Below are 14,579 nucleotides of genomic sequence, written 5' to 3'. Positions count from 1 at the left end.
CTCGTTAATTTTATTCGTAACTAGAAAGATTTCAGTCTGTTTCTACTGCAATTGTCAGTAAATAAGATCAATTTCGGTATACCATTTATACTCGCCTGTAAGTCGATTCCGCTTATAAGTCGGTTGTATTTTTTCAGGTAAATTCAGAAGAATTAGTCATTGACCCACTTATAAGTCGGTGGTATTTTGTTAGAATCTGTAGCAAAAGAAAAGTAAAGAAAAATTTTAAATTTTCTAGGACTCGCCTATCAGTCGGACCTAGACTTTTGTTCAAAATTCGACACCCAAAAAGCCTACTTATAGGCGAGTATAATGAATTATGGCATCATCTTAGCACATGTATTTAAATTTCAGTATTTGTGGTATCTGCAGAACTGTAGCGTTTTGCTTTTATATTGTAGTCTTTAACCATGACGCTACAGATCCTTTTATGAAAATAATGCGCAATTTACGGCGCAAGATTTTCTGCGCACGGTTGGGGAGAATTTCTCCACTTTCCAGCACTGGTCAATCAAATACCTTACACTGCCTAATTCTAGACACATTTTTAACCAATCTGTATATTTTATCCACGTCCTTACCCTTTATAGTCGTTTCTACAGACCAATAAACTCGCTTGTTTTGATTTTTACTGCCATCCGACAAAAAAAAAGATATACTAGTATATCATGCAAATCTAAGCATGCTACATTCGAAAAGAGTATGATTGTTCGATAGTTTTCTGAAATGCGATAAATTATTTCCCTTCACATTTTATAATATAAAAGAAGACATTAAATGAAGGTGTTTTTTTTTACATATACAAAACAAATGTTGGAAAATCTTTTTTCAGCTTGATTTGAATTGCAAAATTTGAGAAAAATTGTAAGGTTCAAGTTTGCACTAATCTCGAATGAAATTAACCCGATAAAATCAACTCAAAATTAAAACAGCAAGTTTGTCATTCTGATGCAGTTAACAAGGAGAAATCAACTTGCTCAATCAGTTAAAATTGTTTGTAAATATATTGCAACCAAACAGTCTTTTTTATTGTGAAATTGATATTATTGAATGTATTTCCAGTCGGGATCATTTAATTTACATCGGGTTAGGCTCGATTATAGCGCTTTCTTTCAATGAAATCTGTCAGAGGTCGGAAAAACAATCGAATCTTCTAGGATCTTTCCGTCAGAGGTCGGAAAAACAATCCCGAATGTATTAACATCACCGGATGTTAAAAATTTATACATCTTCCTGTTTATTCTGTGGTATATTTTAGGTAATATCTTTACATTCAATAAACTTAAACTCCATGCTCCACAGATAAGAAGTCTTCAAACATTTATTTCAAAGTTTGTGAAAAGGGGGGTTGTCATGGCGTCTACGTAATACATTCGAGGTTGTTTTTTCCGCTAGTCGGAAAGGCCCGAGAAGTTGCGATCGCGATTTCTTTTTAAATCCTTTCTCTGACATAAAATATATGAAGATAACGAACAGTATTTAGGCTCAAAAGTCCATCAAACAATACAAAGTAGGAGCAGAGCAAACACGGACCTCCAAACATCAGAGGTGGGTTCAGGTGCCATGGAGGAGTTAAATTTAAATTTACCGTATGGGAGTACATGTAAATATAAAATTTAGAACACGACAGCTGTTGTCATGTTGTAATGTTGTATTTACTCCCACGTAGTAAATTCAAGATTTAGAACATGACATCTTTATAAAATATGATTGTAAACTATTTCTTTTATGTTTTTTTGAACACTTTTTACACAGATTAAAAAAGTACATATTAAATTATTGTTTTCATACTCATTCATTATTTTGCGATAAAGTAAAAAGTATCTGATGGTACTTATTCTATGCATTTAAATTAATTCATTTATCTTGGGAAAATTATCAGCGGAAAAGGTATATTGTAAAGTATATGTCCATGTGCATCGCCTATGTTCTTTTAAACAGACCACTGCACCGTGACCTGTCACCACTGTAGGATCGATCCCGATGTTCATTCTTCTGTAGCACATTAAACATACATATTCTTGATGCAAAGTATTTGTTGATTCACTGGTATATATTTCATTTTACGATCTTGTCCTGAGAGTACATTTCTTAATTTAAATTCAAACTCCTTTCTCAGCAGTAAAATATATTAATTATATTTTCCAAAACTATACATTCTAAACATACTCGAAGTATTTAAACTGTAAATTTTATTTTGAAAATACATTAGATATGCCAAAGAACGATGAAAATTACAAGAAAATTCACTAGATTTGAAATGTATAAGATCCAAAGTATCCAGTTTTATCAGAAGGGGGAGGGGATCCCGGATTGGGGGGTGGGGGTGATTTTTTTTTTATCATTAAAGGTTGCAACTGCAACGCTTAATGATACACTAGTGTGTATCATTAGTCGTCGCTTATGTCGATATTTGCTTGTTTCATTAAGCGTCAGTGTTGCTCTGCATTTGTGACGCTTAATGATATAATTCTATCATTAAGCGGCGATTTAGCATTAGCGGTTGAGAATGTCAGCTATTAATGCAATAATTTATGGCATTAAGCGTTGCAATTGCAACGCTTAATGATATTTGTATCATTAAGCGGCGTTTTATCATTAGAGGTTGCTACACTGCCCCCCTGGGCTTGAAGGATGGAGCTAATTTTGAATTTTGAAATTCATGGTCCCAGGGTCAGGGGTTCTGGTGCTAGGGTGGGGCTTTATAGATCATATAGTGAAAGTGCATAATTTCTTTAAAAATCTTCTCTGCCCCTATGTATTTAGCAAACAAAGCATGTATATGGTTATGCTGAGCAAGAATGCCTCTTTCAAAATTATGAAATTCATTGCCCCAGGGCCAGGGGTTCTGGTCTTTGGGGGATTGGGCTGCATTGATGCTATAGTAAAAATGCATTATTTCTTTGAAAATCTTCTTTGCTCTGGGTATTCTGCAAACAAATTAAGCAAATGGTTATGTTGAGCAAGGATGCCTCTTCCAAAGTTGTGAAATTCATGGCCCCAGGGTCAGGAGTTCGAGTCTGGTGGGGTGGGTGGGGGTGGGGCTCTATTGACTATATAGTGAAAATGCATTATTTCTTTGAAAGTCTTCTCTGTTCTGGGTATTAAGCAGATAAACTAAGTGCATTATTATAATGAGCATGAATACCTCTTCCAAAATTGTGAATTTCATGGCCCCTGGGTCAGGGGTTCTGGTGTTACATGTAGGGTGAGGCTGTATTGATTGTGTAGTAAAAATGCATAAATTCTTTAAAACCTTTTCTCTACCCCTGGGTGTTAAGCCATCAAAGTAAATGCATGATATATTATGATGAACAAGGATGCATCTTCCAAAATTGTGAAGTGCATGGCCCCTGGGTCAGGGGTTCTGGTTTTACTGCGGGGCTCTATTGATTATAAAGTGAAAATGCATATATTCTTTAAAAAGTCTTCGTCTCTGTCCCAGAGTATTTAGCAAACAAAGTAAGTGCATGGTTATGTTGAGCAAGGATGCCTAGCTCTTCTGAAATTGTGAAATTCATGGCCCCAAAGTCAGGGTTTCCTTAAAAATTGAAGTTCATTTGAAGAACAATTCATTATTGGCTACAATTCAGCAATTATAAATGAAAATATTCTAAATATAGTTGATGTATAAATTCTTTCAAGCAAAGGCCATAACAAACTTTCTTAATGCCATGGTAGAGTACACTCAAGTACATGTACCTGAGAAAAGTGGAGATTCAAAAAAAAATCTAAAGGAGGAATACCACACCAAAATTTTATTTCATAGATCCTTAAGACTTCCCTTTTAAGCTATGGTTTCAGCAATGAAAGACCAATTTAAGCTCTTAATTTTTTTTTTTTTTTTTTTTTTTTTTTTTCCAGAGAAAATGAAAAAAAAATGTTTTATTAGCAAATAAGATGCTTTATGGTTTAAAATTTGCTATTAATAAAAGATCTATTAAATAAAATTCTTGTGTGGCATTCCTTCTAAAAACTTTTCTGAATACAGTTTAGGAGGTCCATTATTTTTGCTGTCCATTGACAGAATGTCTTTAGCACTATATTTTTATCAGTTGTGACATACATGTAAATGATCTTATTGCAGGTGGGAATTACTTTGTTCACAGTTTCACACAGGAAGTCACTATGGAAGCATCATGAGGTTAGAATTTATAATCAATAATTATTTTCATCTGCAACAATGATTTGTTTCAAATGTTTACCTGGACAGTAACCAACTTTTGTTTATAAAGTGTATCATTTTTACAGAAAAAAATCCATTTTAGTCTATCAGAGGATAAACTGTCCTGGAAGTTCATTGTTTCTTTCACTTGTATAAAATTTTGCTTCATTGATAATGTTTTTGCAAAGGCAGTGTAGATTGTATTTGAAATACAAATCAATTTCAGCATACATGTACCTTGCCATGCAGAATTCAACACATGTCATCTGCTGACAATTTTTTTAAAGGGAGTAATGATCATTGATCCTAATTAGAGTTTTTGTATCACCTGTTGACATTTTTTTTAAGGGAGTAATGATCATTAATCCCAGTTAGAGTTGTCTTCCTTATCATCAGATCAGTGAACCTTAAACACATATTCTGACTTTGATTTGTTAACAACTGACAAATGAAGAATTGAAGCTAAACTTCAAAATTTGTTAGAATTAATGCACTTAAAAATCCATGTGGTCATTTCATGAAGTAAATACATATACTGTATTCATTGAAAATCTTTTTTTTTCTTTCAGTATTATTTGAAAATGGATGGACGTGGAACATATGAATTTGGAGATATTACTTCAGAGACAACTGAATTTGGGTCGTAACTGTGATATAAACTCAAGATACCATTTATGATCAGGAACTGATTTTTGCTGATCATGCATTGTTTTTTAAACTGTGTCTTTAAATTTGTTAATTTATGAATATTTGGATGTTTTTATGTATTTGAGTTTTAACACAAGAACATTATGTGACGTCAGTACAGGTTTTAATATAGCTACACTGGACACTGACAACATCAGTTTTTATTAGCCTTTTTCCTTTCTATGGTATTTCTGTACATTTTCAATTCTACAGGTTTTCTGTATTTTTCTTATGGTCTTTTCATAAGGGAAATTAAAAAATATATAATACTTTGAACTGAATAGGCTCAAAATATAGCAAGAAGTTACAAGGAAAATGAAAATTTCAAAAAATACCTGTATGTACAATAACATATCAAACTGTTTCATAATTCTGTAGCATTATACCTCTCAAACGTGAATAATTTCATTCTCAGTTGATTTGACTGAATATGAATTTTTTGTAAAGGATATACAGTAATTTGCATGAAAGTTGTACAATTTATGAAGAGAAAGTATGTGTTTGAATACCGGTAAATTACCAATAAAACATCATAAACTAGAAAAATCAGCAGCCTTTTGTCTGAAAATTTATAGAGTGATGACCTAAAATGAAATTTCTATCAGTTGGGAAGAATTGCCATATGTTTGATATACAATGTACATATGTACAATGAAAGTATCCCAATCTAGAAACCATATACTGAAAGGAAAAAGAAACACAGGGTAACATAATGTGCAAAATTTGAATTTTTCCACCATAGAACGTCTAATCCGTCATCAGAGAACTGGAAGGGTTTCTAAGCAGCTGTGATGACGTTAACGTGTGATGCCACGTTAAGATTGGGCTATTAATCCTGCCACCTGTGTAATTGCCACCATACTACCACTAAAACCGCTATTAATGCAGTGTATATGTAATATTAGAGCTCTGATAGATTACTCAGAGTATGTGTCTTTATAATTTTCATATATGTTACATGTATAACATGATTTTTTGCAAATTATCTCAATTTATTTTTTATGACAATCATATTGTATTTATTATTTGTATCACATGGAGAGGATTTATTAAGTTGAAAGAACTTGTATCCAATCCTTTTATATGTATTATACAATAAAATAAGTTCAAATTAAATTAATACAGTAGGCAATCAAAGCATTACATTCACCCAAAAACTGAAAGAACCTGCTTGCAAAAATTTGGTTTGGCAGCTTGTTAACGTCGGTGTTCCTCTCATGCACGAGTGTGTTGTATGCTTAATTTTTCAGCATATGTTAACCACGGCCTAATGTAGCTAGATTTGTCAAGACTTTCCCACAAACAATCACATTAGCCCAATCGACTAGCCTCCGTAAAGTCCATCTTTTTCTCCAATCGAACATTTGTGGCACTATCTGGATGGTAGGGTTTGAAGGCGTCCGAATGCCTAAGCTACTCTTGACCAACTAAGGGCTGCCTTGTCAGAAAGGTTGAATAATATCTCTATGAGAAAAATAAATGTGCTGATGATTTTTTTCTTTGCAGAGGAGAATCAAAACTGTTACAGATGTGTGAGGGAGGCATAGGAGATAATGAGAATTTTCGATTTTCACTTTTGGGGGTACCATCATATGAGTTTAAAACTCATGAATAATCAAACTCAATGAGATTTGGGTATAATTGTTGATTAAAGATGAGTTTAAATGATAGAAAACAAAATTGGAAAATTCGTTTATAAAATAAAATTAAATCACTTTAAAACTTTACCCTGCATTTCTTTTTCCTTTCAGTATATGAATAAATACTGTACATTCCTAAATATATGCAAGGAATTAATTATCGCAAAATTTTGCAAGAAGCACCACTTGCAAAATGAAATTACTCGCTCTTATTTTTTATGGTGCTGAAATCCATGTAAAATGTCCCGATCAACCGTCTTCAAGGGACATACTGTTCTCGCAATTTGACTTTAATGAGCCATTTCACAATATTAAGTACTCACAAAAATTAAGGAGAATCTACAGTATACATGTTAAAACCTCTGAATTTTAGGGATAAATTTTTTTTAAGCCACTAGTCCACTATATGTGATAGGAAATTTGAAAATCCTGTCCTCTCAGCGATCCAATTCAAAACCAAGCTGATGTAATAACAAAATTACAAACAAGCTGATGCAATAACTAAATTACAAACAAGCTGATAACAAAATTACAAACAAGTTGATGTAATAACAAAATTACAAACAAGTTGATGTAATAACAAAATTACAAACAAGCTGATGTAATAACTAAATTAAAAACAAGCTGATAACTTAATTACAAACAAGCTGATAATTAAATTACAAACAAGTTGATTTATTAACAAATTTACAAACAAGTTGATGTAATAACAAAATTACAAACAAGTTGATGTAATAACAAAGTTACAAACAAGCTTATGTAATAACAAAACTATAAACAAGTTGATGTAATAACAAAATTACAAGCAAGTTGATGTTATAACAAAATTACAAACAAGTTGATGTAATAGCAAAATTACAAACAAGTTGATGTAATAGCAAAATTACAAACAAGTTGATGTAATAGCAAAATTACAAACAAGGGCCCAAGGATCTTTATAGCCCTCTATACACTTCACACTAAAGAGTTCTGATTTTGTGGTATTTTTATGCAAATAGAGTAATCTGCCCTTGGATCTAAGAATAAAATAAATTGAAAAATATACGGGCCTCTAAGTGGCCTTTAAAATTTAGGCACCAGCTGGCCCCTTATCAAAAGAATTTAGGCGCGCCAATGCAAATTTTTAGTCGCCAGGCAATTTTTTTAAGGCACTAAAAGTTAATAGTAATCTATATAGGGAACAATGACGTGACTAAGAAAACATGACATGTCCATTGCTTAAAATAATTTCCTCTTATAAATTACTTTTTGTTTTTTTCAGAGAAATTGTTAAAAATGTTAAAATTTCTGGAATCCAAGTCAATTTAAAATGGTCGCCAATTTAGCGACTTAAGGAAAATTTTTAAGCACCAATCAAAAATTTTAGGTGCCATCCAGGCGACTAAATTGGTCGCCAATTAGAGCCCTAATATAGTGTATTACTTAAATTGTTAATCAACTCAACATGTACATTCATAATATTTTAATAGGTCATGATGAATAAATTGAACACTTCATTTGCAGCTAGGTCATTATTTTGCCCACTTAAGTAAACAATAGTGATTTCTTTTCATCAGTACTTAATCATTGTCTTTGAACATTTTTCCTGGCCGAGTGGGGGTAAATGTGAGGTACCCTATGTTGAAAATGTAAGAGATAAGCTCAATATTTACATGTTTACACACTTTAATTTTCTCAATGTCCAAAAAATGCTTTCCATCTAGTGTATAGAGGGTCCTTAATCATTTTGATTGACAGTATATCTAGTCTTGGGGGTTAAGTTTACAAATAGTGAATTGTTGAGCTAAAGCTAGACTATATTTTTATGCAAACTTGACAGATTCCCCAGGGTTGATTGTTTTAAGAAACAGAATCCACACTACATTGGGATGTCTGCATAACATTTTAAAATAAATCTGACCCAGCTGATGATGAAAGATTTTAATTTTTTTTTTACAGTATTCCTGTATAGTAAAACTGACTTTCTTTAGAACTTTCTGCAAGTCGACATAATTTCTTCAAAAATGTCCAAAATTTCAAGGCATTTTTCAATACTTCCTACAGAGCACAACTTTTAATACGAAGTGTGCAATCATGTTATAATAGAACTTTTTGAAGAATATAAATCATGTTTTATTTCTTGGATTGAGGGGTGTGCTCATAATTTAATTCTTCGCAACGGGTACTCAAATACACCTGTTTACTGCAAATTCAAGAACTGTGAAAATTCACAGAGTGTTTTCCAATAGGTGGACTTGCAGAGACAACTTTCTAATAGGAAGCCACTGTCTCTACTTTATTAGCTCACCTGAGCAGAAGGCTCATGAAGTTTTCTATAACAATTTCATTTCTTTTCCAGAACCACTGAGCCAATTTCAACCAAACTTGGCCAGAGTATTCTTGGGTGAAGGAGATTCAAATATGTTCAAATGAAGGGCCAGTCCCTTTTCTCAGGGGAAATTGATAAAAAGTAAAAATTGGGTGGGTTCATTTAAAAATCTTTTCAAGAATCACTTGGCCAGAAAAGATGAAACTTATTTGAAAGCTAATCTTGATGTAGTGTAGATTCAAGTTTGTTCAAATCATGACATCCAGGGAGTAGGGTGAGGCCATGGTGGGCAATCAAAGTTTTACATAGGAAAAATCTTTAAAATTCTTCTGATGAAAAACAGGCATTAGCCATTATAAGTCATATGGATCACATTCGCAGGAGTGTATATTCAAGGTTATCCAAATCATGACCCCCAAGGGTAGGGTGGGGCCACAATGGGCGATCAAAGTTTTACATGGATTTAAACATAGAAGAAATCTTTTTAAAAAAATCATCATCTTAAGAATAGGAAAGCCATGGTTAGTCATATTTATATTAAAGCATCCAGAGGTAGTGTAGATTCGAATTTGTTCAAATCATGACCCCAGGGGGTAGGGTGGAGCTACAATGGGGGATCAAAGATTTAGATAAGTATATACAGTCAAACCTTATTGTCTCGAACTCGATGGGACCAAGAAAAAAATTATCCAAGGGTTCAAGATATCAAGGGTAAGATACTTAAATACGTAAGGACTTCCCAATGGTGTAGATTCAAGTTTGTTCAATTCATGACCCCTGGGAATGGGGTGGGGTCACTATGGGAGATCAAATTTTTACATGGGTATACAAAGAAAAAAATCTTTTTTCCCATGAACAGCAAAGTCATAATCAGTTACATTTATACGGAAGCATCCACAGGCAGTGTAAACTCAAATTTGTTCAAATCATGACCTGGTGAATGGGGGTAGGTTTGGGCCACAATGGGCAATCAAAGTTTAACATAGAAGAGATACGGCTTTCATATTTTACATGTACATTACATGTGACAAGACCTTTCCAAATATACTGATTTTTGACTCTATGACCTTGACCTTGAAGTTTGACCTACTTATCAAAACATTTTTAACATTAATTTAAATTGGTCATAACTTTTGAATGAGAAAAGACAGGGCTTTCATATAATACATATATATTACCTGTAACAAGACCTTTCCAAATATACTATGATTTTGACCCCTTAACCTTGACCTTGAAGTATGACTAACTTTTCAAAAATGTTATCTTTGCTTATAACTTTTTAGCTCACCTGAGCTGATAACTCAAGTGAGCTTTTCTGCTCACCCGTTGTCCTTCGTCCATCTGTCTGTCCGTCCGTCCGTCTGTAAACTTTTCACATTTTCAACTTCTTCTCAATAACCACTGGGCCAATTTTAACCAAACTTGGTACAAAGCATCCTTGGGTCAGGGGGAGTTTAAATTGTAAAAATAAAGGGCCAAGCCCCATTCAAAGGGGAGATAATCAAGAAAAGACAAAAATTGGGTGGGGTCATTAAAAAATCTTCTTCTCAAGAACCACTGGGCCAGAAAAGCTGAAACTAATGTGGAAGCATCCTGGGGTAGTGTAGATTGTAAAATGTTCAAATCATGTCCCCCAGGGGTAGGGTGGGGCCACAATAGGAAATGCAAGTTTTTCATTGAAATATGTAGAAAATATCTTTAAAAATCTTCTCCTCAGGAACCACTGGGCCAGAAAAGCTGAAACTTATGTGGAAGCATCCTGGGGTAATGTAGATTCTCAATTGTTCAAATCATGACCCCGGGGGTAGGGCGGGGCCACAATAAGAAATCCAAGTTCTATATTGAAATATATAGGAAAAATCTTCTTCTCAAGAACCACTGGGCCAGAAAAGCTGACACTTAGCATCCTGGGGTAGTGTAGATTCTAAATTGATCAAATCGAGACCCCCGGGGGTAGGGCAGGGCCACAATAGGGAATCCAAGTTCTACATTGAAATATAGGAAAAATCTTCTTCTCAAGAACCACCTCGCCAGAAAAGCTGACACTTATGTGGAAGCATCCTGGGGTAGTGTAGATTCTAAATTGATCAAATCGTGACCCCCAGGGGTAGGGCGGGGCCACAATAGGGAATCCAAGCTTTACATTGAAATATATAGGAAAAATCTTCTTCTCAAGAACCACCTGGCCAGAATAGCTGAGACGTATGTGGAAGCATCCTGGGGAAGTGTAGATTCTAAATTGTTCAAATCTTGACCGCTGGGGGAAGGGCAGGGCCACAATAGGGAATCCAAGTTTTACATTGAAATATACAGGAAAAATCTTCTTCTCAAGAATCACTGGGCCAGAAAAGCTGAAACTTATGTGGAAGCATCCTGGGGTAGTGTAGATTCTAAATTGTTCATATGATGACCCCGGGGTAGGGCGGGGCCAGAATAGGTATTACAAGGTAGGAAATCAGGTGAAGAACAGCAGGACCAAAGTTAATCAGGTGAGCGTTGTAGCCCATGGGCCTCTTGTTATTGAGAAGAGGTAGGGCTTTCATATTTGACATGTGCATTACTTGTGACATACCTTTCAAAATATACTATGGTTTTTGACCCCATGACCTTGATCTTTGAGTTTGACCAACTTTTCAAAATTTTTATCTTTGCTTATAACTTTTCATTGAGAATAGATGAGGCTTTCATATTTGACATGTGCATTACCAATGAGAAGGTGTTTCCGAGCATGCTTTGATTTTTGACCCCTTGACCTTTATTTTTTACCTAATTTTCAAAAATTTTAACTTTGGTGATAAGTCTTGAATGACATATGATAGGTCATTCATATTTGACAAGTGCATTACCTGTGTCAAAATTTTTCTGAATGTGCAATGCTTGACCTGTGATCTTGATCTTCAAGTTTGCCCTAATTTTCAAGCATTTCATGTGTTGATAACTTCTGCAGGAGTGAAGATAGGGCATTCATATATGACACATGCATTACCCGTGACAAGTATTTTCAAATGTACTATGATTTTCAGTTCCATGACCTTGAAGGTTGACCTAATTTTCAAAACATTTAACATTGCTAATAACTTTTGATTGAGAGAAAAAGTGGCATTTTCATTTGACATGTGCATAACCTGTTTCAAGACTTTTCCGATTGTATGCTTTTTTTTCACCTGCATTGTGACAATACCTTTCTGATTGTATTATGATATTTGACCTCACGACCTTGACCTTAAAGTTGTTTTGAGAAGTTATAATCTTTGCCATATACCTGTTATTAATTCAATAATTTATGTCTTTTTTGTATAATGCACAGACAAGACAGGACTGACAAACAAGAGTTACAATATGCCATAAATAATGGAATCCCATCCACTAAGTCACCGAAAGCTTTCTCCAACTTTCTCAACAACCATTCAACCAAATGAAAACAAAATATTCAATGGATTATTTTATTATAAAACTTTTCAATGACATTATACAGTAATATTTGTATTTTACAATTTTCTGTACAGATATACATGTATATATATTTTATATATTAAACACACTGAAAAATGCACCAAAAGTTTAGGTAGAATTATAAACACAGAAAACATTAACAATATGAAGCACAGTTCCAATTTATACAAATCTCTTCACAGCCCTCCAGTCTCACAATGTGTTACCACTGCGTGGTAATGTGTCAGTCTTTTAGCAATATAAACATTTATCACTATAATTTTCAAAATATGTTTGTGAAACAGTGCCATTGGTGTTGCTCTTTTCTATTATACTCCTCTAGACACACCTCATAAATAATGTAGCCACCAAAACCTGCACTGTGCATTTCAGAAATACAGTAACTCAAAATTTGCTGAGGATCATTTCACAATTTACCAATATACTTTCTTAATAAATTCAAATATAATTCTAAATATTTGATTTAAACATAATAACATGCTAAATTTCAATGAAGTCTATTTTGCACTAAAGTAGCAAGAACACTTGCCAAGATCCTGTTTTAGAAAATCCAAGGAACAAAGTTAGATATCTTCAGCATGTTTTGAGTATTTTTGCATTCTTCTCTGATACTAGAAACTGCTCAGTAGGAAAATTGGAAATGTAACAGTATCAAGTGCATTGACACAAAGATAAGGGCCCATAAGCATTACCGTGACCTAAGTGATCTTGTAGCTTTAATTAAGGCTGCAGTATTATAAGCTAACCAAAACAGATGAACAATTAACATTTCTTGAAAGGCACTTTTTTCCCCAGTTCCTGCCTTAATCATTGGTCCTGTGATGTGACATAAGGTCTGGACAGTCAGTCCCTGAAAGCAAGTGGATTTTGGAGGAGGATTGAGCAAACTTCTTATGTACATTAGTGTAATGTGGTGCACGTTAATAATTAGTACAATCTAATGATAAATCATAACTATAAAAAGAGGAAGCAATGCCTATTGTTAAAGCTATCAAACAACTAAGTGATAAAACAAAACTAACATCTTAAAGCTATCAATAGAGCAATGAACTCTAAGCTAATTGTCTTTATTTTTAAATTTGCATTATGGACCCTTGTCTTTGGATAAAAGACATTAGCACATTTAATACTGTATTTAAATAAAACAATGTGTTTCAGTTGTACAATCTCTTGTTAAAATACCATAAACAAATTATCTATAAATATTTTTTTTTCATAAAAGTAAACAAACAAGGAAAAAAGACAAAATTAAACAAGAAGGCTGATTTCAATAATTCTAAAATAAAATGCACCAAGACTGCCAAACATTTTAACTAACTGTTCTAAAATGAGGCAAGCACTTTTAGTTTGGCTAAAAAAAGGAAAAAATAAAGCACTACAAGCAACAAGATACAGAAATAATAAAGCAATATTTATCAAAAAAGTAAAAAATCTTTCTTCCCCTTCATTTCCTTGACTTACACTGTAAGCCATTCTGCAAATAAACTCGTACAAAATCTTGGCTATTGTTCATACAGTATATCACTTTAAAAAAAACAGATTCCAAATGAAGTTTTCCAGTGTTCAAAAAGCAAAATATTCTATAATACAGAAAACACATTCAGACATTTCAGGATTGTCAAAAGTTCTCCACCAATTACCTTCTTGTATCATCATTCTGGGAACCCCCTCAATCCAAATTTTATACGACTATTTCTACTTTTGATAAAAATAGATAAGTATAAAAATTGATAAAGTGAAAAAGGAATTCAATCCCCGAATATTATACAAATGATTCAATTTGCAAGAAGTGCTGAAAAAATGTTTGATAATATAAAAATGTGGTGATTTTACTATAACATTACTAGATTATAATGATGCAAATTCCTGGATTAATACACAATCAAGTCTAGGACATGTTAGAAGACCATTCAGAACAAAAATGTATTTCTAATTCGTCATGGTGCGAGACACATGGTAATCTTTTGTCTACAGATACTCTGGGTATAATTGTGTGTTGTCACTCAGACCCTTCTCCATTCAAATAACACTGCATTCAGCAAAATAAAATACTCCTTTATAAAACTTTGATGTTAAATTAATTTCATTAAAAATCTCGAGCCTCATGAGAGAAAAGAGCCTGTTTACATAACAAGGGAGACCAGAGCACCATGATGCAGCTGCAATTCAAAGAGAGGCTGGAAATTGAGATTTTAACTTATAAAGAGCTGTTGTTATACGCAGATTTTCTGTTTGGAACTGATAATATGGGATCATGGTGGTCTGGTCCATGCCACAGTATGTAGCAATATTGACTCCAATGTGGAGTACTCAATAAAACTGAGGA

General features: G+C 33.5%; 2 protein-coding genes across 2 annotated transcripts in view; one reads left to right on the top strand and one right to left on the bottom strand.

Annotated features, from left to right (window-relative positions):
* The window catches only part of LOC133199581 (ATP-binding cassette sub-family D member 3-like), a 36,860-nt gene extending 31,462 nt beyond the window's left edge, over positions 1–5,398 (top strand). Inside the window, exons 26-27 of the mRNA XM_061335398.1 lie at positions 4,088–4,144; positions 4,735–5,398. Of these exons, the coding sequence (XP_061191382.1) occupies positions 4,088–4,144; positions 4,735–4,812 (135 nt within the window). The 3' untranslated portion in view covers positions 4,813–5,398. The remainder of the gene's footprint in view (positions 1–4,087; positions 4,145–4,734) is intronic.
* Positions 5,399–12,229: 6,831 nt separating this feature from the next.
* Positions 12,230–14,579, bottom strand: part of LOC133199580 (E3 ubiquitin-protein ligase MARCHF8-like) — an 11,480-nt gene continuing 9,130 nt past the window's right edge. The window contains exon 4 of the mRNA XM_061335397.1: positions 12,230–14,579. This exon is cut by the window's right edge and continues 1,264 nt beyond it. The gene's annotated coding sequence lies outside the window, so the exon portion shown is untranslated.

This window comes from Saccostrea echinata, unplaced genomic scaffold, assembly GCF_033153115.1.
Source record: "Saccostrea echinata isolate AGI-Se365-2 ecotype Australia unplaced genomic scaffold, CSIRO_AGI_Sech_v1 ptg000034l, whole genome shotgun sequence".
Classification (NCBI taxonomy): domain Eukaryota; kingdom Metazoa; phylum Mollusca; class Bivalvia; order Ostreida; family Ostreidae; genus Saccostrea; species Saccostrea echinata.
This window is presented reverse-complemented; position numbering and strand designations above follow the sequence as displayed.